The sequence below is a fragment of the Aquarana catesbeiana genome, linkage group LG03, assembly GCF_042186555.1.
Source record: "Aquarana catesbeiana isolate 2022-GZ linkage group LG03, ASM4218655v1, whole genome shotgun sequence".
NCBI classification, from domain to species: domain Eukaryota; kingdom Metazoa; phylum Chordata; class Amphibia; order Anura; family Ranidae; genus Aquarana; species Aquarana catesbeiana.
The window spans coordinates 721,748,971-721,776,341 of record NC_133326.1 but is presented as its reverse complement, the minus strand read 5'-3'; the positions used below and the strand labels follow the sequence as shown (position 1 = coordinate 721,776,341).

The 27,371-nt window shown below is 44.3% G+C and overlaps 1 protein-coding gene across 1 annotated transcript in view; it reads right to left on the bottom strand.

Annotated features, from left to right (window-relative positions):
* Window positions 1-6,336: 6,336 nt before the first annotated feature.
* The window catches only part of LOC141134373 (asialoglycoprotein receptor 1-like), a 49,877-nt gene continuing 28,842 nt past the window's right edge, over window positions 6,337-27,371 (bottom strand). The window contains exons 4-8 of the mRNA XM_073623941.1: window positions 23,819-23,857; window positions 22,506-22,581; window positions 10,158-10,308; window positions 7,554-7,660; window positions 6,337-6,490 (exon numbers count right to left, since the gene is read on the bottom strand). Coding sequence (XP_073480042.1) covers window positions 6,337-6,490; window positions 7,554-7,660; window positions 10,158-10,308; window positions 22,506-22,581; window positions 23,819-23,857 — 527 coding nt within the window. The remainder of the gene's footprint in view (window positions 6,491-7,553; window positions 7,661-10,157; window positions 10,309-22,505; window positions 22,582-23,818; window positions 23,858-27,371) is intronic.

The window sequence follows — 27,371 nt, the reverse complement described above, 5'->3', positions numbered from 1 at the left end:
CTCCAGGAAGACCTATTGTCTCCGCCATTTGTGGTCCCCTGGAGAGACTGGGGAAATATATAGATTCCTTAATCAAGGACATGGTCTTGTCTTTGACTTCGTACGTACGTGACACAGGGGACGTGTTGAATAAGATTAGTGCATTAGAATTCCCGGGGGGTGCCCTACTCGTGGGGATCGATGTGGAGTCGCTTTACACATCTATTGCCCACAAGTGGGGCATTTTGGCGGTATATCACTTCCTAGAGAAACACTTCCCAGAAATGGGAGCCCAAAATGAATTCATCATTGATCTCCTAGAGCTTGCACTCAAGCACAACTTTTTCCAGTTCTCTGGATCTAACTATCAGCAGCTGCGTGGCACCTCTATGGGAGCCCCATGGGCCCTGGCCTATGCGTGTCTGAACCTGGGCTGGTGGGAGGAGGAGAAAGTTTATGCCTCGTCAATGTACCTCAGCCATGCATGCTGCTGGCTGAGGTACATCGATGATGTCCTGATGGTATGGGCAGGGACTTCAGATGAACTGGAGGTGTTTATGGCAGAGCTAGAAAATAACACTAGGAATATACATCTAACTTATACTGCAGATCCCCATCAACTCTCCTTCCTGGACCTATCTATCCGACTTGAGGGTCGTAGGTTGATTACTAGTACTTTCCGAAAGGAAACAGCCGCAAATACATTACTACAGGCTGATAGCCACCACCCCAAGTCTCTGATACGTGGGATCCCGGTTGGACAGTTCATGAGAATCCGCAGAAACTGCTCTACTGAGGAGGACTACTTTTCCGAATCTAAACAACTCTACCAGAGATTCAGGGAAAGGGGATATCTCCACCGTACCCTCAAGCGAGCAATGAGCATGAGCAGGACACAGGTAGGTATGCAATAGACACAGTGAGGTGTGTACAGGACACAGGGAGGTATTCAATAGACACAATGAGGTGTGTACAGGACACAGGGAGGTATTCAATAGACACAATGAGGTGTGTACAGGACACAGGGAGGTATTCAATAGACACAGTGAGGTGTGTACAGGACACAGGGAGGTATGCAATAGACACAGTGCGGTATGCACAGGACACAGGGAGGTGTGCAATAGACACAGGGAGGCATGCAGCTGCAGATGGGCATTGTTGACCCTCTTTTTCCACTTACAGTAGCTGCTGCATTTCTCGCCCTCGGCTTATACTCGAGTCAATAAGTTTTCACAGTTTTTTGTGGTAAATTATGGGCCTCGGCTTATATTCGGATCGACTTATACTCGAGTATATATGGTAACAAAAGAGTATGCTGCAATGAGACATTGTTATGCCTGTCATAAGTACAATTAGAGTAACCATATGGGTTTGAAATGGAATATATAGAGTAAAGGAGAAAATGAATAGTAAAGAAAGATGTGTTTGAAGTATACCATGAGATTGCTAGGTGTTTACCCATTATTCAGGTATTCGTAAGTGTCTTAAATACTTCCAAATATTTATAAACCACCCATACTCTCCATAGAGTGTTGAATTTCTCTGTATTTTCATGTGCTATTCCTCTCGTTTCCTCCATGCCGTATATGTCATGTATGTTAAGAAGCCATTCTCTGATAGTGGGTGTTTTTGTGGTTTTTCCAGTATCTGGGAATTAGGGCTTTTGCGGCCGTAAGGAGGAATCTTGTTAAAGATCGCTTATATCTTTAGAAATATTTAATAGGCAGCAAGCTGCCGTCAGTGAAATTGAAGTCTCAGTGATGTGTTTAATGATGTCACAAACCTTTTGCCAAAATGGGGGTATCAAGTCGCATTCCCACCAAATGTGGTACGCCGAACCTTCTGCCCCATTGCATCTCCAACATAGGTCTGACACCATGGGGGAACCATTTATGAAGTTTAGATGGAGTATTGTACCAGTTTGTCAAAAGTTTGTATGAAGTTTCTTGGTGTCGTGTGCTTATCGAGCATTTATGGGCAAACACACAAGCGTGAAGCCATTGATCATCGCTAAAGGTGGTGTTTAACGCCTCCTCCTAAAACCTTTTGTGTTTGTTTGTTTCGGTGGTTCCTGGTGATTGTAACCAAGTATATGCCAGAGAAATCATTTTCTCTGTTTTTTCAGCTGTTAAACAAACCTCCTCCAGTGAACATAAGGGCTTAATACAATGAGAGCGTTTATTGGGATTTGAGACAAAGCTGAATATTTGGCGATATTTCCAGTAAGATAACGTTAATTGTCCGCTAACCTGGTGAAGCTCTTGTAACATTTTCACTCTATGCTTCTCAAAGCAATGCATTGCCAATAAGGGTTTTGTCTCACTTCCTGTCTGTTCTGCTCGTACTGTGAGGCCTGGTGGAAATTCAGGATTATTATGTATTGGGGTCAATGGACCTGGTGAGGAGATCAAGTTGGTGTTTTTACTAATTTTCTGCGCTGCTTTTAGTGTGGCTCTCATTGTTGGATGATTTTTAAGTTGCGTAGGGCATTCAGCCCATGCAATCCAAGGCATATATTTAATTGGAATAGGCCCTGCATCATCCTCCAGACTCACCCAGTCCTTATTGTCTACATGGCAATGCCAATCAATTATGCGGTTCACATGTGAGCCTAAATAATAGTTCTTAAAATTAGGAAAACCCAGACCTCCGACATGTTTTTCTTTTGGTGAGTATTGTGAGACTTATACGCGGATTTTTGGCCGCCCAAAGAAATCTCCTAGTCATAGAGTTCAATGCTTGGAAGAAGCTTGCTGCTGGTAGCTGGACTGGTAGAGTCTGAAAGAAATACAAGATTCTAGGTAAAATTGTCATTTTTATTATGGCTACTCTGCCAAACCAGGAAAAATATTTCAAAAGATCATTTTTTCCAAATCCTTATTAACCACTTCAGCCCCGGAAGAATTTACCCCCTTCCTGACCAGTGCGTTTTTTGTGATTCGGCACTGCGTCGCTTTAACTGACAATTGCGCTGCCGTGCGACTTGGCTCCCAAACAAAATTGACGCCCTTTTTTTACCCACAAATAGATCTTTCTTTTGGTGGTATTTGATCACCTCTGCGTTTTTTTTTTTTCGTTTTTTTTTTGCGCTATAAACAAAAAAAGCGACAATTTTGAAAAAAACACATTATTTTTTACTTTTTGCTATAATAAATATCCCCAAAAAAGAATTAAAAAAACATTTTTTTTCCTCAGTTTAGGCTGATACGTATTCTTCTACATATTTTTGGTAAAAAAAAAAATCGCAATAAGCGTTGGTTTGCGCAAAAGTTATAGCGTTTACAAAATAGGGGATAGTTTTATTACATTTTTAGAGATTTTTATTGTGACTGCGACATTATGGCGGACACATCAGACATTTTTGACCCATATTTGGGACCATTGTCATTTATACAGCAATCAGTGCTATAAAAATGCACTGATTCCTGTGTAAATGACACTGGCAGTGAAGGGGTTAACCACTAGGGGGCAGGGAGTCAGTACTAGGGAGTGTTTTCTAACTGTAGGGGGGATGGGCTAGCTGTGACACGTCACTGATCTCTGCTCCAAATGACGGGGAGCAGAGATCAGTGACGCTGTCACTAGGCAGAACGGGGAGATGCTGTTTACATCAGCATCTCCCCGTTTGTCCTCTCCATGAGGCGATCGCGGGTATCCCCATGGCGATCGAGTCCACGGGACCCGCAACCCATCTCACGGAGCTCCCGGGCGGCATGCACGTAATGGCACGGCGGGAAATTCAGTGAGAATTACCTGTACGCCCATTTGCCCAGCCCTGCCATTCTGCCGACGTACATCGGTGTGCGCCGGTCGGGAAGTGGTTAATATTTTGTAAGAGCGGCTTAAAATTTGTCGCGTATAATGAATCAGTTTTCGAGGTGAGCCATATGCCAAGATATTTAATGGCTTTGTCTTCCCATTTGAAGGTGCAATTTTCCTTTGTCGTAACTAAGATTTCCCCTGATAATGTTAAATTTAATGCTTCAGATTTCTTATAGTTTACCTTGAAATTAGAGAAATAGTTGCAATCCACAATTGATTTATTAACCACTTGCCGACCGTGCTATACCTGAATGACGGCTACAGCACTGCCGGCCGGCCAGTTCCGGGAGGGTGTCCTATGATGCCCTACCGTGATCGTGCCCACCACGCACTCGCTGCGCCACGTGGGCGGTGCATTCTGTGATCACAGATTGGGGTAAATCAGCGGCTCTTTACCACATGATTAGCTGTGTCCAATCACAGCTGATCACGATGTAAACACAAGCCGATTATCGGCATTCCTTTCCTCACGCTGACAGCATGAGGAGAGGAGAGTTGATAATTGGCTTGTGTGCAAGGGATATCTACACTGATAATCAGGGAATTGATTATCAGTGTCCTGATTACCAGTGCAGTCCCAACAGTTACCACCAGTGCCGCCTATCAGTGCCCACCAATGCTGTCAATCAGTGCTCACCAGTGCTGTCAATCAGTGCCAACCAGTGCTGTCAATCATTGCTCACAGTGCTGCCAATCAGTGTCCATCAGTGCTGCCGATCAGTGCACTTCAGTGCCACATATCAGTGCCGCCTCATCAGTGCCCATCAGTGAAGAAGAAAAATTACCCATTTGCAAAATTTTATAACTTTTATTGTTTATTAAGCAAAAAATAAAAACCCCAGTGGTGATTAAATTCCAACAAAATAAAGCTCTATTTATTAGACATGTGCAATTTGTTTTGTTCCAAATTTGTTTTTTAACGGATTCTGACAAATTTGGTAATTCAGAAATATCCGAATTAACAAAAACCCGTTTAACAAATTTTTAAGAATATTTGTAAATTCGAATATTCTAAAATCCGTAAATTCGTAAATTCGAAAATCTGAAATAATAACTAACTAATAATAACTTAACTATTACTAACTATTAAATTATAGGTATTGGAATTTCCTTTCAAATTTGGCTGTTAGTGAACGTAATGAATACGAATTTATGCAAAATATTTATTTATCTGAAATAACGAATGCCGTATGTAAACGAATGGAACATAACGAATCTATAATAATAAATAACAATAATAATAAAAAAGTATTATTATTATTTAATATTAATTTGTTCCGTTCAATTTGTTTAGATGCGACATTCATTATTTCAGATAAATACATATTTTGGATACATTTTATATGCATTACGTTCAGTAACAGCCAAATTTGAAAGGAAATTCCAATACTTATAATTTTATAGTTAGTTATTATTAGTTAGTTAGTTATCATTTAGAATTTTTGGATTTTCATTCTTTAGAATTTTCGAATTTTCTGTCTTATTTTCGAATTTACAAATTTAAGAAATTACGAATTGCGATCATAATGAATGACCCTCAAAAAAAAAAAAAAAAAAAACAAAGAAACTAAAACAAACACATTTTTCGGCAGTGCGCATGTCTACTATTTATGTGAAAAAAATATATAAAAATGTTATATGGGTTCAGTGTCGCATGACTGCACAATTGTCATTCAAAGTGCACCAGCGCTGAAAATTGGCCTGGGCAGGAAGGGGGTAAAAGTGGTAAAGGAAGCGCTGACATGAATGTAGAATGGTGACCCTGCTACAATGGGTGAAATCTCATCTTTGCCGTGACAACTAATATTTTTGAGAGGCTCTTATTTAACTGCCTATTGTTGCAGGGTAGGTAATAGGATAGTACCTTAATTATGCCTTATGTTAGATCTAGTGATGTCATCACTGGGTTTCTGTACTAAGCAATGCAAGCAGATCATGGCTGGTGGAGGGACTGGCGGGATGTTGTACATAGCTTTCTAAGCACATCACACCACCCTCAGTAGTCCTCTCAAGAGGCCTCCGCCCTGATGCAAGCAGTGGGCTGGCTCTTGGGAGGAGTTAATACAAATATTTTAAAAATGCCTTCATGGGTAGGTGTTAGTTTGGAGGAGTGGGGTGTTCCTAGACAGAAAGAGCACCTAAGATAACACCCACATGGAATGCTGAGCCTCTATTGTTGATAGAACTGAAATCCATTAGATTAATTGTGGTTGGGCTAGATGACACTGGACCTCCTCCAGCCATGAAATGAAGCAGACTCTGTCTGACTCTCTGTAGCTTCTAATGCACATTGTGAGAAGCTCACAGTGTGTGGTGAAATGCAGGACCCTATAAAGCTGTGCAAGACTAAAGACAAGGCTGGAATACAGCTTGAAATCTGCCGATTGGACGCTCTGAGATCCTCCCATTCTAGAAGAACAATGAGTCCCAGCATATCCTGCAGCAATATTTTTTGCAATAGTAGATTGTTTATGATGGAGAAGGATAAAAGGCGGACAGAGATATCAGGTGTCCTCTGATGTCCATCACTGCAGATCAGAAGATGATCTTCTTCTCACAGACATACCAGAAGTTTGGGGAACAGTGACCATCATTCCACTCATTACTCGATGGCCTTAACACAGCACAGTCTTCCCCTCCTCCGTAACCATGACCTGTCCAATCATCGGGCTGATCCTTCTCCCAGAACCTGAAGGACAGAAGAGACAGTAGTGATTAGACCAAGGCAGAAACTGAGCAGAACTGGGACCTAAGAAATGCTTTAAAATTTGATTTTCAAATTGAGAGCCCAATAACTGTGATGGACTGGAAGAGAGCTGACCACATGTTACAATTTAATCGTTCAATCTACTGAGGTTAGATCAGCATGTGAGGAGTTATTTCCCTCATCTCTTTCCCTAATTGGCTATGTGAGTAGGGATGAGCCAATGGTTTGGCCTGGACCTAGGCTGTTAGAGTGTTTCGAAGAATGCCCAAACTTTTGCAGGTTTTGCCCCCTGTTCGGTAGGAGGTGAGCATCATCTATAGAAGTGGTATTTCTACTACTTCTATTTATACCAGCTTCCTGCTGCCAGTGGTCCCTAAAGAAGCAGGAAGTGCTGACACCCGCTGTGTCCCTAGCAACCACCTCTGGCACATTACTTACATGGGTGGGAATCCCTGGGTAATTAAGCAAAGGGACTAGGATACCAGCAACATCACTGCCCAAATATGGTCACTGGCCATATTTGGTCAATGATGTCACTACTTTCCCCTCCCCTTCTCTTATATAACTGATGACAGCATAGGGAGCTGTTATTTGGTGAGCAGTACCATCAGGAATGGCCACGTGCGCTGGGTCAAGTTTTTAATTCCGGCAATTTGGCAGGTGTTGGGCATCATGATTGATTATGGATTTACAATGACGGACTCTTTTGGTTTTTTTTTTGGGGGGGGGGTGTAAAAAAGGACTTGTGGATGTCTTTAATTCTACTGTATGTACCCATTCACATGGATGGAGGGCAGTATGCATAGGCCCCAATATATTTACCGGTGGCCTCTAGACTCTGATAAGCCCCACTAACTCAAAGATCATGCATACATTAACCTTTCTGTATGAAAAGGTGTTGTAAAGCGCTAGGTGAATTTAAGTCTCAACAATGCACTTCAGCACAAGGATTCATCGATTAGCCACCTTTTCAGATCATTTTGCCAGATCTTAAATTTAGGAATGTGCGAGAAGCATTCTTAAATTTGAGGTTTCAGTGTCTTACTTTGGAGTGATGTCATAAGGAGTTCCATCCACCCATTTCCAGGTTCCATCCAAATCCGTTAGACCGAGCCACACAAATCTCTGGTTTGCAATCCCACGCAGAAAATTCTTAAGAAAGACAAAAGATAGAAGTTGTGTGAAGATTAATTATATGCTTACACACTTTTCAGCCAATTTGGTCACATGACAGTTAATCTACCAGTATATTTTTGGACTGGATAGGAAACGGAGGCACCAGGAGGAAACCAACTCAAAGAAACTCTGCTGCCCGGCTGTCATCAGCTTGTTTTGGCTACAGCTTTAATAACTGCATCTGATAGTTCCTGTGCTCCACATGTGTGACAGTATTCTGCACAAATACCAGTCCAGCATCCACAACATCTCAGTGGTATCCAGACTGTCATCTGACCATCCACAGTGCCCATACCTACCACAGGCACCTGTGCCACTCCTCATTCTGCTACACCCTGTCATTAACTCCAGGGGGTATTGGACAGAAGATGTAAGGGAAGCCCTCTCATCATCTCAGCCTCTACCATGTACATTACAATAGCTGAATTGCACAGAGTTACATTTCAGGTCTAAAGGGCTAATTAGACAAATATGGCTTCCTAATAGGAATATGCATAAGATCTTTATGATATTTGGTGTCTAACAAATTGTAATTTCATGCTGATAAATTATATGTTGGTTGTCGGATTGTGAAACCTTGTCAGATGTAAATATAAATTTATTTAAGATACAGTAGTTGCCAATATGGGGCCCTTTGAGTGAGCGGTGCTGTTCTGCAACACCCATCGAGGTTACAAGAAAAGATGGCTGTCCCCACAGCTTACCATAGAGACTATGAAGGAGTATGAAGAGTCATTTATGAGGGTCAGTGACTCTGAAACTTCAGATTGGACCTACTCTCCAATAAATCAGTCGTTCTGCAAAGAACCAAAGACCAGGTGAACTTTACTTAAAGTGGATGTAAACCCTCTCCTATACCCAGTGAAGGGAGCAGCCTCAGATGATACACAGGGATGAAACAAATCCTCCTACGTAAGTTTTACATGTATATCTGTCTTTCCCATTCTATATTGAATGGAGGTCTGTCTATGTAAACAAGGCAGACCACCATTCTGTCAGAGAGGAAAAGAGAGATCTTGTGTTCCTGCTAATCAGCAACACAGATGCCTCTCTTCCTCCAGTCAGTCCATCCCCCACACAGTTAGAAATCACTCCCTAGGAGCACACTTAACCCTTTGATCGCCCCGATGTTAGCTCCTTCCCTACCAGTGTCATTTATATAGTGACAGTACATTTTTTTTAGCACTGATCACTGTATTGGTGTCACTGGTCACCAAAAAATGTCAGATTTGTCCTCCACAATGTAGCAGTCCTGCTAAAAATCGCTGATTGCTACCATTACTAGTAAAAACAATCAAAAATAACTAAAAAGTCCATAAATATATCCAATAGTTTGTGGATGCTGTAACTTTTGCGCAAACCGATCAATATACGCTTTTTGGGATTTTCTTTTTATGAAAAATATGTAGCAGAATACAAATTGGCCTAAATTGATGAAGAAATTTGATTTTTTACTTTTTTTATTGGATGTGTTTTATAACAGAAAATAAAAAATATATGTTTTTTTTTTTCAAAATTGACGCTGTTTTCTTGTTGATAACGCAAAAAATAAAAACTGCAAAGGTGATCAAATACCAGTAAAAGGAAGCTCTGTTTGTGGGAAAAAAAGGACATCAATTTTAATTGGGTGCAGCGTCGCATGTCCACGCAATTGTCAGTTAAAGCAACGCAGTGCCGTATCGCAAACATGGCCTGGTCAGGAAGGGAGTAAAACCTTCCAGAGCTGAAGTGGTTAAGTATTTTTCCACTTTTAAACCTTTTATTTTACTGTTGTTTATATCTATTTTTTAAACATATTTTCTGTAAATATTTTAATAAATTATAAAATATATTTTACATTAATACCATTTATTTAAATATTGTACATTTTTCTGCACCTCTTTTTTTTCTTTTCGTTAAAACAATGTTTAAAAATCAACTAAGGAGAAAAACCCCCTCGCTAATCAAAACAATCCCCATATTTCTCCAGAAAATAAATAATCAAAGCAAAATAAATAAAGTGATAAACAAACAATCAGGTAATAAAGGAAGCAGCTATTACCTGAAAATGCACTCACTAAACTGTGAAAAAAAAATGTTTAAAAATCATAAAGCTGGACCACTAAATGCTCTAATTAGTAATTAAATAACTTTGTCTCTGTGAAAAATATATAGCAGTGTAAACTCTGTTACATTCCTGTCTGGATGAGACAGCAAGTGATAAATACTTTTTTTCTTTAGATGTCAGAGTTGCGCCAACAGACTCTTTAAAAGGTGCAGGTTTCTGTTAAAACACATAGCGGTGTGTGAGCAAAGGTTTAATTATTCAGTTAACCTGCCTTAGTCATAATCACTCTCAGTCTTCCAGTGCTTAAATTGTTGTCCTGCAAACTGGAAAATCTCTTCACAGGGTGAGGCTGTGAGCATAATAATCAAATACTGCTGACAGTGGAACTATCACAGTGGGACGTGCCTATCTGTTCAGCATTCATACCATCTCTCCCTCGCTATTAATGACTATCAGGTGGGCCCCCATGTCCTCACAGTCTTTCTTGGAGACGTTCCATGGTCGTGGGCTTAAAGAGATGAAGTAACAGCTGAGTCCATACTGCATCCATCTCTTACTGCATAATGGATCAGAAGAGTCAGAGGGAGCAAGAAAGAGGATTATGAGGGTCATGCTATATTGTCATGGTTATTACCGGACCATTCAGTCAAGATGGTAAAATTATAATAAAAGGAAATCACAGATAAAAGACATCACATCCCTGAGTCATACCCTGGAGTCTTTTATGTCTCAGAAATTCCATCAATGAGATCTCCCTGTCAGAATTCTTGGCTCTGTTCCTGCACATCTGGGAGTTTTGTGTCTCCGCCCAACTTTGTGTGTCACAACTTTTCTTACATTCTCCATGATATAAAATACATACAAATTCCATCAGAAATACTGGGGGACCATTAAAATGGGCACAGCATGCAGACTTAGGAACTCAGAGCAGGAATAGTGGGACTCCCCTATAATGATCATTGCAGGTCTACATACCAATAAACTCAGCACAGTGATGGTGGGAATTTCTCATAATGGACAAAGCAGGATTACACATCTGGGAATTAACTGCAGCAGTGGTGGAAACTCCTCATAATGGGCAAATCAGTTGCTCAGACCCAGGAACTCAGAAAAAGGGTGTAGCAGGGTGTCCCTTTTAGAGACGGGATAAGTCCTGTTTGGGGTTTATATGTCTCCCAGGCTCCTTTCATACACATTCAGGGATTTCTGATCCATGGTCCAGTTCGGATCTTGGTCCTCTCCCCCAGGCCAATTTAAACTCACCTGAGACAGACAGCCAGTGCTCTTGGCCTGGGAACCTCAGACAACTTCTGTCTAGGAGAGCAAAAGGTTGGGAAAAGCTATTAAGCTGTGTATGTGGAAGCTGACAAGCTGTAGGCTTTCTCGGCCTGGTAGTTAGGACCTGTAAATATTGTATAGTTAGTGCTGAGACACGGCTAGGTTTTTGTTTGGCTATATCTGTTCCTATTTGTTTTTCTGGAACACTGTACAGCACCTGTATATAGACTTGTATATATCGCTAAGATAAACGCTGGACTGTTTGTCAATGCCTCACTGGATTTGGTATCTGTGCCTGAAAGACTGCTCATCCCAGGGAGCTTTGTACCTGATACCTGTACCCCAGGTTACATATGGTGGAGGCTGCGACCAGCAGTAGTACGTTACTACTTAAAGAGCCAGTACTTAAAGTGACTAAACATGGAGGAAATCCTCAAACAAATGGTGCTATCCAACACTGCACAACAGCAAACTAACGCTATTATACAGGAGCAATCGTAGTGGCTGTTTGAACAGCTAGCACTGAGGCAAAAGCGGATAGGAAAACCCTGACTAAGGTTGTGGAGATGCGAACATAATGATTACCTGCTAAAATTGATGACGTTGGAGACAAGCCCTCAGTCATCCATGTAGGTCGATTTATTTCCAAGATGACTGCAGATGATGATCCAGATGCCTTTTTGCTAACGTTTGAACGCACCACTGAGGGGGAATGTAGGCCTAAAATCCAGTGGGCAGGACTGCTCAACCCCTTGCTTTCTGGAGAATCGCAGAAGACCTACTATGATCTGGAGTTGGCAGAAGCAGGAGACTATGAGTTGGTCAAGCAGGAAATCTTGGCGCAACTCTGTGTCACCTTAGCAGTTCGGGCACAGCAGGTCCACAGCTGGTTCTTCCAAGACGAGAGGCCCCCAAGATTGCAGATGTTCAACCTAATACACCTGGTGCGGAAATGGCTGCAGGCAGAGTCCCTGCCTGGGCCACAAATAGTGGAGCGTGTGGTCATGGACCAATTCCTGAGGTCACTACCAGTTCCCTTGCAGAAGTGGGTGAGTCAAGGAGACCCCAAGTTGGCAAACAACCTGGTGGAGCTCGTGGAGAGATACTTTGCTGCAGAGAGCCTGGTCACCACCCCTACAGCCACAAGGGCTTTCCATCCAAAGCCATGATCTCTCCAGGGGGAGTGGGTGGTAAGCATGGCAAGGAGATAGGGGGAGGATTTTTGGTGCCAGGGCTAGCCCCACCATCATGCATGGAGGAGTCCCCCGAACTATTTGACCACAGTGTCGGGTACATGCTGCAGGAGGATGTGCAGTGATTTGAAGGTTCCGATGATGGTACCCAGGTTTAGGAAGGGAGTAACGTCAGCCTAGAGAGAGGGGGTGCCCAAGAAGGTCAAGAAACTGGCAGTCATGTTCCCCCAGCTGCAGCATACTGCCAAGTTTGCTCCAGTGACGAGGAGGGAGGGGTTGATGAGGTCTGACTCAACTTGGGTGCCTGATAGAAGAGAGGAGGAGCAGGAGGAGGAGGCACATCTCCAACGGGGTAGGATACCCTCAAGAGGGCAGCTTAAGGGCAGCCACCCTATTGCATCACACCGCAGAGCTAAGCAGGTGCAGGGCGCTGCTGACTCCCCGCATATTTTGAAAAGTTCTTTGGTGTGGGCCTTTTTTGACACACGTGCAGCAGATCGCACCATTGCTGTTTGCAACATATGTCTGAAGCGTATCAACCGTGGACAAAACAGCAGCCGTTTGGGCACCACATGCTTGACCAGACATATGACGACCTCCCATGCAGTTCGTTGGCAACAGCACTTAAAAGACCCACATCAAAGAACAAGGCAGACCTCTCCTTGCTCCTCATCAGCTGGGATCTCCAACCCCACTATACCTCCAGTCCTCTCAGAAATTTGCACCAAAAGGAATGAAGGTATAGAAATAGGTGTCCCAAGTACTTGCGTCCAATCTGTTAGCAGTACACCAACATCGGATTTTAGCAGGCAAATTTCCCTACCCCAGTTGCTAAGCCGTTGAAAGAAATTCGGTCCCAGCCATCCACATGCTCAGTGTCAGTGGCAGGTTCCCAAACTCCATTTCTTTTCACAGAAGGCCATTCCGGCTCTCTACCAGCATGTGGAAGGCAATGTCTTGGCCTCGTAGTAAGGTGCATATTACTGCTGACTCATGCTCCAACAGGCATGGGCAGGGAAGTTTCCCTTCTTTCACGGCCCACTGGGTAACTCTGCTGGCAGCTGGGAAGGATGCAGGACAGGATTCAGTATTGTTGGAGCTTGTTCTGCCACCACGCATCCAAAATGCTAGTAGCGGTGATTCTGCCACAGCTCTCTCCTCCACCCCCTCCTATTCTTCTTCCTCTATGGCCTCTTCTTCTGCGGATTTCTCCTCTGAACCAGCGGTGCTCCGTAGGTGTTCAAGGGACTACGCAAGCACTCAGGCAAAAAGATGCCATGCGGTGCTTGAGTTGGTCTGCTTAGGGGACAGGAGCCACACTGGGGCAGAGATTCTGTCAGCTCTGCAGGGGCAGTCTCAGAGGTGGTTGACGCCATGCCAGATTCAGCCAGGAATGGTTGTATGTGACAATGGCACCAACCTCCTCTCCACCCTCTGACAGGAACACGTGACCCATGTTCCCTGTTTGGCTCACGTCCTGAATTTGGTGGTGCAGTGGTTCTTGAGCAAGTCCCCGGGCTTACAGGATTTCCTGAGGTAGGCCAGGAAAGTCTGTGATCATTTCCGCCGGTCATAAAATGCCTGTGCTCAGCTGGCTGACATTCAAAGAGAATGCAACCTGCCCAAGAACCGCATCATTTGTGACATGCCCACCAGGTGGAACTCAACGTTGGCAATGCTGCAGTGGCTGCACACGCAGCAGAGGGCCATCAATGAGTACCTGTGTGAGTATGGCACCAGAACAAGGTCAGGGGAGCTTGGCTTTTTTTCACCATGCCAGTGGCTACTGATCAAGGATGCATGCACTGTCCTGTCACCATTTGAGGAGGCCACGAGGATGGTGAGCAGTGACAGTGCATGCATCAGTGATACTGTCCCTCTTGTCTTCCTGTTGGAGCACACACTTCGTGGAATAATAGACAGGGCACTCGAGGAAGAACAGCGGGAGGAAGAGGAGGACTTCCTTACCTCTCAAGGCCCCCTTTATCCAGATACTAGTATTCCTGCAGGCCCGCCGATCACACAGGAAGAAGAAGAAGAGGAGGAGGAGGATTGTGTCAGCATGGAGGTGGAGGATAAAACTCAGCATCAGCAGCAGTCTTCAAGGGATCGTTTGCAGTCCCCAGAAACCCATGGAGTTGTACGTGGCTGGGAGGAGGTGGTTGAGGATCATGTGATCCTTAGTGACCCAGAGGACTCAGGTTTGAATGCCTCTGCAAACCTATGCTGCATGGCCTCCCTGATCCTGCAAAGCCTGCGAAAGGACCCTAGGATTCGTGGTATCAAGGAGAGGGTTCATTACTGGCTGGAAACTCTTCTTGATCCACGTTACAAGGGTAAGGTTGCAGAACGTATCCAGCCTTCGCAGAGGGAGCAGAGGATGAAACATCTTCAGGAGGCCTTGCAGAAATTTTTGTGCAATGCGTTTCCAGAGTCTGGGAGGTTACAAATTCCTGGTGCTGCACAACGTGTTGCTGAGGCTTCGTTCAGTCACAGAAAGAGCGGTGGAGAAGGTGGCCAGCTGACCGATGCCTTCAGGCAATTCTTCAGTCCACAGCGCCCAGGTCTGATTGGTTTCAGCAACCATCGCCAGCGTCTGAATTGCATGGTGCAGGAATATCTAGGGGCAAGATCAGACTTGGAGACCTTTCCACCAGAACATCCACTGGGTTACTGGGTCTTGAGGATGGACCACTGGCCAGAGCTTGCTCAATATGCAATTGAGCTACTGGCCTGTTCTGCATCCAGCATTCGTTCTGAACGCACATTCAGTGCTGCTGGAGGCTTTGTAACCAATCACAGAGTGTGCCTGTCCACAGACTCTGTTGATCGGCTCACATTCATAAAAATGAATCAGTCTTGGATCACCAGCTACCAAGCACCTGATGCTGATGTAACCGAATGATTTTTCTATGGATATGAGATCCCTTAAAGACTGCATATACTGAATGACTATCCTATTATGCTGAGTGAGTATCCTATTCCTCCTCAATTTTCATGATGATAGCTTCTAAGAATATTTTCGGTTCAGGGCACCTCCACCACTACCTAAGGTCCAATTTTTCTGCCCCTGTTTAACAGGGGCGTGTAATTACAATATTTGATCAAATATTTAACAGCAGGGCTCGTTCCTGCGCTCAACAAGAGTATTTGTGAGGGGTTGCAGTGTTGTGGCACCACCACCATCGCCTAAGGCCCAATTTTTCTGCCCCTGTTTAACAGGGGCACGTAATTACAATTTTTGATCTATTATTTCACAGCAGGGCCTGTTCCTGCGCTCAACAAAAGTATCTGTGAGGCTTTACAGTGTTGTGCCACCACCACCACCGTCTAAGGCCCAATTTTTCTTCCCCTGTTTAACAGGGGCATGTCATTACAATTCTTGATATAATATTTCACAGCAGGGCCCGTTCCAGCGCCCACCAAGAGTAACTGTGAGGGCTTACAGTGTTCTGGTACCACCAACACCTAAGGCCCAATTTTCTGCAGAGTGTATAGGGCAGGCCGTATAGTATATACAGGCGGTCCTCTATTTTCAAACATCTGACTTACTAACGACTCCTACTTATAAACGGAGGGAGATAACAGGAAGTGAAAGGAAAACTACCCCTAGGAAGGGAAATTCTCTCCTGTAAGAGTTAATATGGGTAAAGGTGTGTTCACTGATGCTTTTATCACCAATCCTTGTTTCCCTAATAACCCAAAATTTTCAAAATCCAATTATCATTGGGACAGAAAGTGAGGTGAAATCTTCTGAACAGGGGCTCAGACAGCAAAACAAATGTTACAGGGGTGATGATAACCCTTCCCTATGTTATCCGAAAAGCTTAAAAATAGATTTTTTTGGCTGGAGCTACACTTACAAAATGTACCTGTTCCAAATTACAAACAGATTCAACTTAAGAACAAACCTACAGTCCCTATCTTGTTTGTAACCCGGGGACTGCCTGTATACTGCTGCTGTTCAGAGTATATAGGACCTGGGGGACCCACGCCTTTTTTTTTTTTTTTAATTTGGGTGCGAGGATCACCTTAATATCCATACCAGACCCAAATTGCCTGGTAATGGGCGGGGGCAACATTACATTACAGCCGCAAGCAGTTTTAAATGTCTTTTTGTGCAGGGACTGTTTTAAACATGGGAAAAATGCGCCACTTTACAGGCATACTATAGACACCCCCCAGGCATGATATTTAAAGGACTATTACACTTTTATTGTTTCACTTTAAGCATTATTAAAATCACTGCTCCTGAAAAAACGGCCGTTTTTAAAACTTTTTTTGCATTGATACATGTCCCCCAAACACTTTTTATGACAATAACTTGCATATTAGCCTTTAAAATTAGCACTTTTTTGATTTTTCACGAGTCCCATAGACTTTAACGGGGTTCGCGTGTTCACACAAATTTTTGGTCTGTTTGCATGTTCTGCTGCGAACCGAACTGGGAGGTGTTTGGCTCATCCCTAGAAGGCAGTCTATGTTTGCTGCTGCTTCATGCGCTGCAATGCCAAGTGTAGGAAAACAAATGTGCCAAATGACTATAAATGATAAGCCTATTATGGCATTGCTGGACTCTGGAAGTCTAGTGACTTTGGTTAAGGCTGAGATGGTTGAAACTGTGAATTTTTATCCAAAAAAAGTTGCTGTGATCTGTGTACATGGGGATAGCCGGGAGTATCCTACAGCCACTGTTAACTTTAAAACTTACTTTGGTACAGTGACTCATCCAGACGGACTTGTGTCCCACTTGGTGCATGAAGCCATCATTGGTAGGAACTTCCCCAAGTTTTGGGAACTCTGGGATCGTACTGACTCAGTCACAGTAACTGACTCAGTAGCAGAGCCAAAATGCCTGGTCAGCACTGACAATGTGGGTTCAGGAGACTTCTCTCAGGGTTCCCTGGGTCTTCCTTTCTCAGTTATGGCAGGAGAACTGGAGAAGCCTGAGGAAGTCCCCACAACCAGTGAAAGTGGACAGCCATCTGCTGACTCTGAGGCTACATTAGAGTTTGCTGACCTTAATGTGCACAAGGGAAACTTTGGTATTGAGCAGAGAAAAGACCCTACCCTTGCCAGGGCCAGGGAAAATGTAGTAGTGATTAATGAAAAGGGGACAGGCCCTGTTTTCCTTATTTCAACAGCAATGAGGATTTACTGTATAGTGTATGTAAAAAGAATGATGAAATTGTTGAACAGTTGGTGGTCCCTAAGCCATAAAGATGGGTGGTGTTGGAACTTGCCCATGGGCACTTGCTAGGAGGTCATTTAGGGGTTGAGAAAACCACAGAAAGGGTGTTGCGCAGGTTTTACTGGCCCAGGATACAGAAAGATTCTGAGAATTATTGTCAATCCTGTCCTGTGTGTCAAATGTCAGCCCCACTTCCAAAGTCCTTTAATGCCCTTACTCATTATTGAAGTGCCCTTTGAGGGGATCGCCATGGACCTTGTGGGCCCACTCCCTAGGTCTGCCCGGGGTCATCAGCATATTCATGTAATCATAGATTACGCTACCTGTTCCCCCAAGGCAGTTCCCTTACGCACTGCATTTGCTAAGAACATTGCCAAAGAGCTGTTCAAGGTGTTCAGTCGTGTTGAGATCCCTAAGGAAGTCCTTACTAGGGATGAGCCGAACACCCCCCTGTTCAGTTTGCACCAGAACATGCGAACAGGCAAAAAATTTGTTCGAACACGCGAACACCGTTAAAGTCTATGGGACACGAACATGAATAATCAAAAGTGCTAATTTTAAAGGCTTATATGCAAGTTATTGTCATAAAAAGTGTTTGGGGACCTGGGTCCTGCCCCAGGGGACATGGATCAATGCAAAAAAAGTTTTAAAAACGGACGTTTTTTCGGGAGCAGTGATTTTAATAATGCTTAAAATGAAACAATAAAAGTGTAATATCCCTTTAAATTTCCTACCTGGGGGGTGTCTATAGTATGCCTGTAAAAAAAGGAAAAAAAGTCATTTAAAACAACTCGCGGCTATTAATGCATTGCCGGTCCGACAATACACATAGAAGTTCATTGATAAAAACGGCATCGGAATTCCCCACAGGAGAACCCTGAACCAAAATTTAAAAAAAAAATGACGTGGGGGGTCCCCCTAAATTCCATACCAGGCCCTTCAGGTCTGGTATGGATATTAGGGGGAACCACGGCCAAAATTTTTTTAAAAAATGATGTGGGGTGTCCCCCTCAATTCCATACCAGGCCCTTCAGGTCTGGTATGGATATTAAGGGGAACCCCGCGCCAAAATTAAAAAAAAAATGGCATGGGGTCCCCCCAAAAATCCATACCAGACCATTATCGGAGCACGCAACCTGGCAGGGCTCAGGAAAAGAGGGGGGACAAGAGAGCGCCCCCCCTCCTGAACCGTACCAGGCCACATGCCCTCAACATTGGGAGGGTGCTTTGGGGTAGCCCCCCAAAACACCTTGTCCCCATGTTGATGAGGACAAGGGCCTCATCCCCACAACCCTGGCCGGTGGTTGTGGGGGTCTGCGAGTGGGGGGCTTATCAGAATCTGGAAGCCCCCTTTAACAAGGGGACCCCCAGATCCCGGCCCTCCCCCCTGTGTGAAATGGTAAGGGGGTACAAATGTACCCCTACCATTTCAATAAAAAACTGTCAAAAAATGTTAAAAATGACAAGAGACAGTTTTTGACAATTCCTTTATTTAAATGCTTCTTCTTTCTTCTATCTTCTATCTTCCTTCATCTTCTGGTTCTTCTAATTCTTCCTTCGGTGTTCTCGTCCAGCATCTCCTCCGCGGCGTCTTCTTTCCTTCTTCTCCTCGGGCCACTCCGCATCCATGATGGCATGGAGGGAGGCTCCCACTGTGTGACGCTTCTTCTCTTCTGACGGTTCTTAAATAACGGGGGGCAGGGCCACCCAGTGACCCCGCCCCCTCTGACGCATGGGGACATGATGGGACTTCCCTGTGGCATTCCCCGTAACGCCACAGGGAAGTCCTGTCAAGTCACTGTGTTTTCTCACCCGGTCACAGGGTCCTGGTGTTCCCACTGTTGAAAGCAAGTTCCTGGCTAAGTGGCAGGGTCCCTTTGAAGTAATTGAAAGAGTTGGGAAGGTTAATTATAAAGTGTATCAACCCGGTAAAAGGAAGCCTGAACAGATATACCATATAAACTTGTTAAAACCCTGGAAGGATAAGATGGCATTGACTACGAGGTCCATCCCTGTAATGCCTAGGGATACTGAGTCCCCTCTGGCCCCTGAGGTCATGATTCCAGACACCTTGCCATTTTTTATTTCCAAAAACAGGAAGCTAGAGAGTTCCTGATAAGGAATAGAGTGAAATTTTCAGTTACCTGGTACGACTTCAATGGTTCAGCATGATATTGTTACTGAACCTGGAGTCCGTGTAAAGCTCAAACCAATAACGAATTCCCGAAGCTAGAAGAAAGGACATCAGTGTTGATGTTAAACGGATGTTGGAGTTAGATGTTATTGAGGAATCCAATAGTGACTGGTCTAGCCCCATCATATTAGTCCCAAAACCGGGTGGCACTTGGAGGTTTTGTAATGACTTCAGAAAGCTTAATGCAGTGACAAAGTTTGACACGTGCCCAATGCCCAGGATTGGACGAACTTATAGACCAACTTGGCAAGGCCCGCTATCTGACCACTTTGGACTAGACCAAAGGATATTGGTAAATATCCCTGACTGGTAGTGCCAAAGAGAAGACTGCATTTCTGTTCCCGGAGGGTTCATTTCAGTACAAGAAAATGCCTTTTGGGTGGCAAAATGCCCCCGCAACATTTCAGAGGGCCATGGACAAGACCCTATGACCTCACTGGCAGTATGCAGCAGTCTATCTGGACGATATAGTGGTACATAGCACTGACTAGGAGTCTCACTTGCCCCTTGTCCAGGCTGTCCTTGTTCCCCTCTTTAAAGAAGGTTTTACGGCAAATCCAAAAAAATGTGCCATTGGTTTAGAGGAAGCCAGGTATTTGGGCTACACTATTGGCCGTGGAGTCATTAAACCTCAAGTGAATAAAATAGAAGCCATCCAGGAGTGGCCATGTCCTGCAAACAAGTAGCAGGTCAGGGCCTTTCTTGGAATCGGGGGGTATTATAGAAGGTTTATCCCAAAGGGAGGATATGTAGCAGAGCGTCCCAGAGAGAGCTAGGAAAAGCCCTGTTCGGGGTTTATACGTCTACCAGGCTCCCTTCATACACATTCAGGGATTTCTGATCCATGGTCCAGTTTGGATCTTGGTCTTCTTCCCCAGGCCAATTTAAACTCACCTGAAACAGACAACCAGTGCTCTTGGCCTGGGAACCTCAGACAACTTCTGTCTAGGAGAGCAAAAGGTTGGTAAAAGCTATTGAGCTGTGTATGTGGAAGCTGACAAGCTGTAGGCTTGCTCGGCCTGGTAGTTGGGACCTGTAAATATTGTATAATTAGTGCCGAGACACAGCTAGGTTTTTGTTTTTGGCTATTTCAGTTCTTATTTGTTTTTTCTGGAACACTGTACAGCACTTGTATATATCACAAATTAACACTGCACTGTTTGTCACTACCTCACTGGATTTGGCATCTGTGACTGAAAGACTGCTTATCCCAGCGAGCTTTGTACCTGATACCTGTACGCCAGGTTATAAGGGATAGTGGAAACCCCTTACAATGGACAGAGCAGGAGTACAGACCTGGCAGACCTGGCCTTGGATGGTGGGAACTCCTCTGTTTGGGCACAACAGGCATGCAGATCCAGGAACTCAGTACATGGATGGGAACAGCTGATGTGCAGACACAGAAACTCATATTGGGCACTTCTGGTGTTTAGAGCTGGTAAGTCAGCGCAGGTTTGGTGGAAACTCCATATAATTAGAGCATCAAGTGTACAAACCCAGGAACAGGGTTGGTGGGAGCCCCCCCCCCCCCCCCCCCCCAATAGCAACATATTACAAGTGAAGAACTCCAATGCAGAGATTCAAATAAGAGATTGAAGAAATTTAGGGGGTTTTATTCTCAAGCTTGTGTTTTTGAGCCACATGTGGCCTTCTCCTTCCTTCTTTGTGGCATAATTTTACTCCTAGAATTTAAAGTAATTTAGACTATCCTTACTGAACTCTGCTGAAATAAAGCTACACTTTATTATGTAGGGATTACTACTGTGGCAGCCTGCTGTGTTTTGTTTAAATTCCCTGAGGAGCATTGCAGCCAGAGATGACCTGTAGGACATCAACTGCCACTCACTTATTAAAGGAGACTTCAGAGTCCTGTGTAATGTTGGTCTTACAGTTACAGTTAGATTGTCATTTAAATATTGTATATAATTACATTAAAACATTCTTTCTTGCCATCACTTCATCTAATTTTGTTTAAAAACCCCCAAAATTTTATCCAGATCTGCTATTTGAATGGCCTAGCTTTGACCAAACATGGAGGTAATATTGTAGAAGGTCCTTCAACCAGCCAACCCCAGATGAGTTTTCATCAGTGGCTTGAACCTAGCTTTGACCAAAATGGAGGCAATGTTCTGGAATGGCCCTCAACCAGCCTACCCCAGGTTTGCTTTCATCAGTGGACTGGAACTATCTTTGATTAAACAAGGAGGCAATGTTCTGGAAGGTCTTCTACTTTTTTTTCTATCCTCTCCTTGAGGGTGAGAGACCTGAAGCCCAGGCTTAGAGGTTAATTTACCTGTGTTTAAAGACTGTGTGATCCTCCTTTATGTAGCCATCCAAAACCCTGAGACTGCTTCTGGGTGCTGTAGGCATCTTGGACGTGATGTCAGCAGCCCCAGCAGACTCATTCCAGTGGCACTCTAAAGTATTCTCCTTTGCTCCTCCCCCAGCAGCTATATAAAAGGTTAAAAGGGAGGTGGGGGAAGGGATGATGGAGTTGTGCCCACACAGACAGTATAGGGACAGTCCCAGAAGAGGGGAGGGCTATGATGTGCAAGAAGGGAGGGGGCTGTGCTAGTTAATGTACTAGTCGATTTTTCTGGCAAGTACAAACTCACATTTTAAGTGAGTAAAAGTATTTATGGAAAAGAAAAACAATGCAAGGAAGCTTTTAAAAGTCTTGATTTTTCTGTGCTTTTACCGGTATTTTTTTAAAATTGGTAACATGGTCTCTTTAATTTAAGAACCCAGAAATGTAGCTGGAAGTCTCTCCCTTTCTGTGGTGTACAACATACAATTATAACTATAATATAAATTGTTGGTGCTTTTATATTTATCTGGAATTACATAGGTGCAGCTCTCAGTGGATCATTTGTGTGCCCTTGAAGAAATTTTGGATGAAATAATTTTGCAGAATCTTACTTTTTATTTTCTGGAGTTCTTCTGTTACGTTCCCCAACAACTCCATAATCCTCTGATTGTCGCTGGAATAATAAGCTGAAATACACAGAAGAGGAAAGAGCTTACTACTTTTACACAAGAGGTCTCTAAACTATGGCCCACAGCAAGATTTTATGTAGCTAGGGTTCGCGGTCCCTCACATGCCTACAGTCTTCATTTCTCACCAACATCCACCCATCCTGGTCCCCAGCGCAGGTTTTCTCAGCTGCACTGGACTGCAGTTGCTAGGACTGCTGGTGTCCTAACAACCAATCAAATGCTAGTATTCATAGCAGGACCACACTTCCTCCATCTAGACCTGCTTCCCCTGCCGCTACAGCCACACTCCAGACCCTCTAGGCTCCCAGCCACACTGTAAGCATGTGAGATAAGGGTGGACTCCGATGTAAGGGAGACTCTGATGGTCACACTGATGTAAGGAAGGACTCCAATGGGGACCCTTATGTAAGAGGGAATTTTGATGGAAAAGGGACTATAATGTTTTTTTTTTTTTGAAAAGCCCGTGGCGTGTGAAACACACCCAAAAACTCCACCCGATGCCAAAAAAAGTGCACACACATAAAGAGTGACACAAAATGTGCAACGGGTGTTACACTGATCCTCCCTAGGAAGGACCTTATCCTGATCCCCTGGGGCGTTAGACTCCAGACGGGGACTGAGGTACCTCACTGGGTCCATTTGGCCGAAACCAGATGGACCCCCTTTCTTTGGAAGGTCTGTCGAAACAGACCCACCCAAGTACTCGGTGGGACTCTCCCGAAGGGAGACCCCATGAGAGAGGGCAAACCAAGCCAGAAGGCCATGTCCACCCCCTCCCAAGACTTTCTGGGTAGGCCCAAGGACCCACACCCTACTCGTTGGTTTCATTTTGAATCAAAATTCAGACACATTTTTTGTTATTTGGAAATTTGAATGTATCCGACTTTTTCTGACACAAAGGATGGGATTACGCAACAAGAACAAGATGGTTCTGCAAACTTCACTCCTCCCATACTTTAGAAACCTGCTTTGGACCCTGTTAGAACCGAACCCAGATGTCTTTGGCTTATCACTAACAGGGGCGAGTCTAGTTTAAGAATATACCACTATCCATTAAGGAGAATCTCCAATACACTGAAACAATGACCAAAGCTCCCAATCTTCTACATGCTTCAGAAAAACTCCCCCATTCTTTGTGGGTCCATGAATAGGGACTGGATACAGAAGGTGATTAGAATATTTAGATAACGGCTATCAAAACTTTTCTAATATACATTGAGCAGTACATAATTACCCATGATTCGCTCTGTTAAATTATGCTTCACGTCAGAATCTGAGAGAGAGGAAAACCAATATCAATTAGTATATTCAGGTTTTTCATTATACACCTCTCTGTACTCTACGAATATTCATTCAAGACACACCCGCTACCCTGTAGGATCTCCTTCCACTAATTCCTCCTCTACAGAATCATGTCTTCTGCTATTTCCACTAAACTTTTTTGCATATATTGAAAGTAACTTCTGTCATTAAATGTTTGTATTGTTTTGCAGAAAAACAACATAACAGCACAATTAACATTGAGGTCACATAGTCAAACCGTAAACTGCATATTGGCATACTGGTGATTCAGCTAGGAAAAATAGATTTAGCAATGAACTTGTTTTGCATTCCGTTAGCAACTCACAGTAGCTTAAACTATAGTTCAGCATAGGAGGACTTTGTTGCCCTGCCCCACTCTGGACACCCCTAAAGGGACCACGATGTGTCCGGCTCGGGGCTTAGGCCCCATCCGCTCGTGTCCCTTAATGGTCTTCTACTGACGAGACTAAAGTATCTCCGTCCTCCTAGAAGACCATGCCTGCAATGTATTGGAAGTAACTTCTGAAGCAACTCATTAGCAACCCTGAATTCCTAAACACTCACCATTCTGTAGCATTTCCTTCTGGAAACTTTTATCCAACGAGAAAATAGAAAATCATGTCCGAAAAGATCCCTTGACTTTTGGGCAGCTCAGAAAAGCAAATGCAGATAGAAAAAAAAACCTAAAGGCATTATCAACAGATTGCACTGAAGTCTGAATATTGTGGATCTTCACAATTTTTTGGGTAATGTGGTTGCTTTTAATGATTTCCTATAATTTTTATGAATTTTATTATATATTTTTTAACATGCTTTTTATTTTTTTGTTTAACTTTATTACTATCACAAGGGGGCTAACAAGCCCCTTATGTAATAGCATAGGCAGGTTCTCTTTTTGGAAACATCATGGGTCTATTGGACCCCTGTTGTCTCTCTTGCCCTCCACTGCAGCTGTCCTGGATATGAGGCCGAATTGCAGAGGGGGCGCCCCTTGCGGCTAAGTGCAGCGTAACCCTGGGAGTGAGACAGGGAGTATGGTGCCCAAAGGTGCACGGGTTGCCAGAGCGCTGTTGCTGAGTAGCAGATAGCAGGGAGCTGCTGGGGTGCGCTGGTAAGGTTGAAGGGCAACCGTGCAAGGAGGGATTCCAGGTATTGAGCCATGGAGCAACCAGGAGCGGAGTCAGAGCCAGGCCAATGGTCATTCAGCACAGGAATCAGTCCAAGGTGAGGTACAGCAGGATAATCAGGAACAGAGAAGGTAGCCGAGCCGGGGGTCAAACACAGGAAGACGATCAAGGTACAGATGCAGAGCCGAAGAATAGTCAGGTCCAAGCCGTGGTCAATGCAGGTGGAATACTGGAGCAGTCAGGCAAGCCGAGTAGTAACAGGAAGCAGATATCACAACAGGAACAAGGAACACAGGAACAAGGAACACAGGAAGCTGATGATAATCCAGCAACCAGCATGCACCAGCAGCAGGCTTAAATAGGCAGAAGGGCGCCACCATGAGGAATACTGGCAGAATTACCCGTCCTACGGTTATCACCCTGACAGTGCCCCCCCCCCTAGGGGCAGCCTCCGGATGCCCAATCTGGCCCATTTTTCAGGGTATTGGGCTTGAAACCTCTGCAACAGTCTAGAGGCATGAATGTTATCTGCTGGTTCCCAAGAATTATCTTCTACAGAGTAACCTTCCATTTAACAAGAAATTGAACAGTCCAACCTCTCCGACGGCAGTCCAGAATAGCTTCTACTTCGTATTCTGTTTCATTGTCCAAGATTGGAGGCGGCGGAGCTTCTTCTCTCCCTGGAAAAGGACTGGAGACAACAGATTTTAATAAAGAAACATGGAATACTGGGTGGATTTTATAGGAACTTGGTAAAGACAATTCAAATGCCACTGGGTTAATTTCCTTCTTAATTGTGAATGGACCATAAACCTTGGTCCTAACTTCCGGGAGGGGCAAGGAAGCTTAAGATTTGTTGAGGAAAGCCACACTCTATCTCCAACCTTAAAGACGGGATCTCTCCTCCCCTTGTCATAATGTTTTTTATAATTCTCTTGGGCCTTCTGCATAGTTGCCTGGAGAGTTAGGTAATTAGTCTGAATGGCATTTATCCTGTCCTGGACTGCGGGGACTGAGGTCTCTGGTATAACATTAGACAAGAATGAGGGATGGAAACTGTAGTTGGCCCAGAAAGGTGACTGGTGGAAGCATGGATTGAGTTGTTGTATGCAAACTCCGCACACGGGAGTAGCAAGGACCAGTCGTCCTGGGAGAAGGAGCAGAAGCAACGTAAGTACTGTTCTAAAGTTTGATTAGTTCTTTCGGTTTGACCGTTGCTTTGAGGATGGTAAGCTGAAGATAGGCACACTTTAATGGAACGCATTTTGCAGAGCTCCTTCCAGAACTTAGAGGTGAATTGCACCCCTCTGTCGGACACAATGTTGCTCGGTAGGCCGTGAAGTCTGACTATCTCCTTTATGAAGATCTTCGCCGTGTCAGCAGCAGATGGTGTACCCATCATGGGCAAGAAATGCGCCATCTTGGACAGGCGGTCAACGACTACCAAGATGGTTGTAAATTTCTCAGAGGGTGGTAACTCTACTATGAAATCCATAGATATTTCTTTCCATGGTTGCTCCGGCACAGGCAATGGGCGTAGTAGACCCCAAGATCTGATGTTAGACCCCTTGTTACGTTGACAAATGGTGTAGGAACTGACATATTCCCTGCAGTCAGGCTTCAGAGTGGGCCACCAAAAAGATCATTGAACAAGCTCCAAAGTCTTTCGTACCCTGAAGTGACCAGCAAGTTGGTGATCATGTAAAGTCTTTAGGACCTGGGCTCTGGCTTGCTGCGGAAAAAAATTTTTATTCTGATACCAAAGAAAACCTTCCTGGTTTCTTAAAGACAGTGCTTCTGGTTCAGAGCATTGGGAAGAAGCTTGTTTCAGTGAGGAACTCAGGTCGGTTTGAATCATGAGAAAATTCTGTGGAGACAATATAGTGCTAGGAGTAATTTCTTCGGGAGTGTCAGGAAACACCCGGGACAAGGCATCGGCCTTCCCGTTCTTAGACCCCGGGCGGAAGGAGATATGAAAATTGAATCTGGCAAAAAACAAGACCCATCGAGCTTGTCGGGGTCTCAATCGTTTAGCAGTGCGAAGATACTCCAGGTTTCTGTGATCCGTGAATATCATGATGGGATGCTGAGCACCTTCAAGGAGGTACCGCCATTCCTCCAGGGCAGTTTCAATAGCCAAGAGCTCTCGATCTCCCACATCATAATTCCTTTCAGACGGACTCATCTTCCACAAGGAGAAGGCCACAGGATGGAGTAACGACTCAGAACCCTGACGTTGGGATAAGACTGCCCCTGTGGCAACTTCAGAGGCGTCAACCTCTAAGATGTAAGAGAGGGCCGGATCAGGATGTTGCAGGATAGGTGCGGAGGTAAAGAGGGATTTGAGCTTATCAAAAG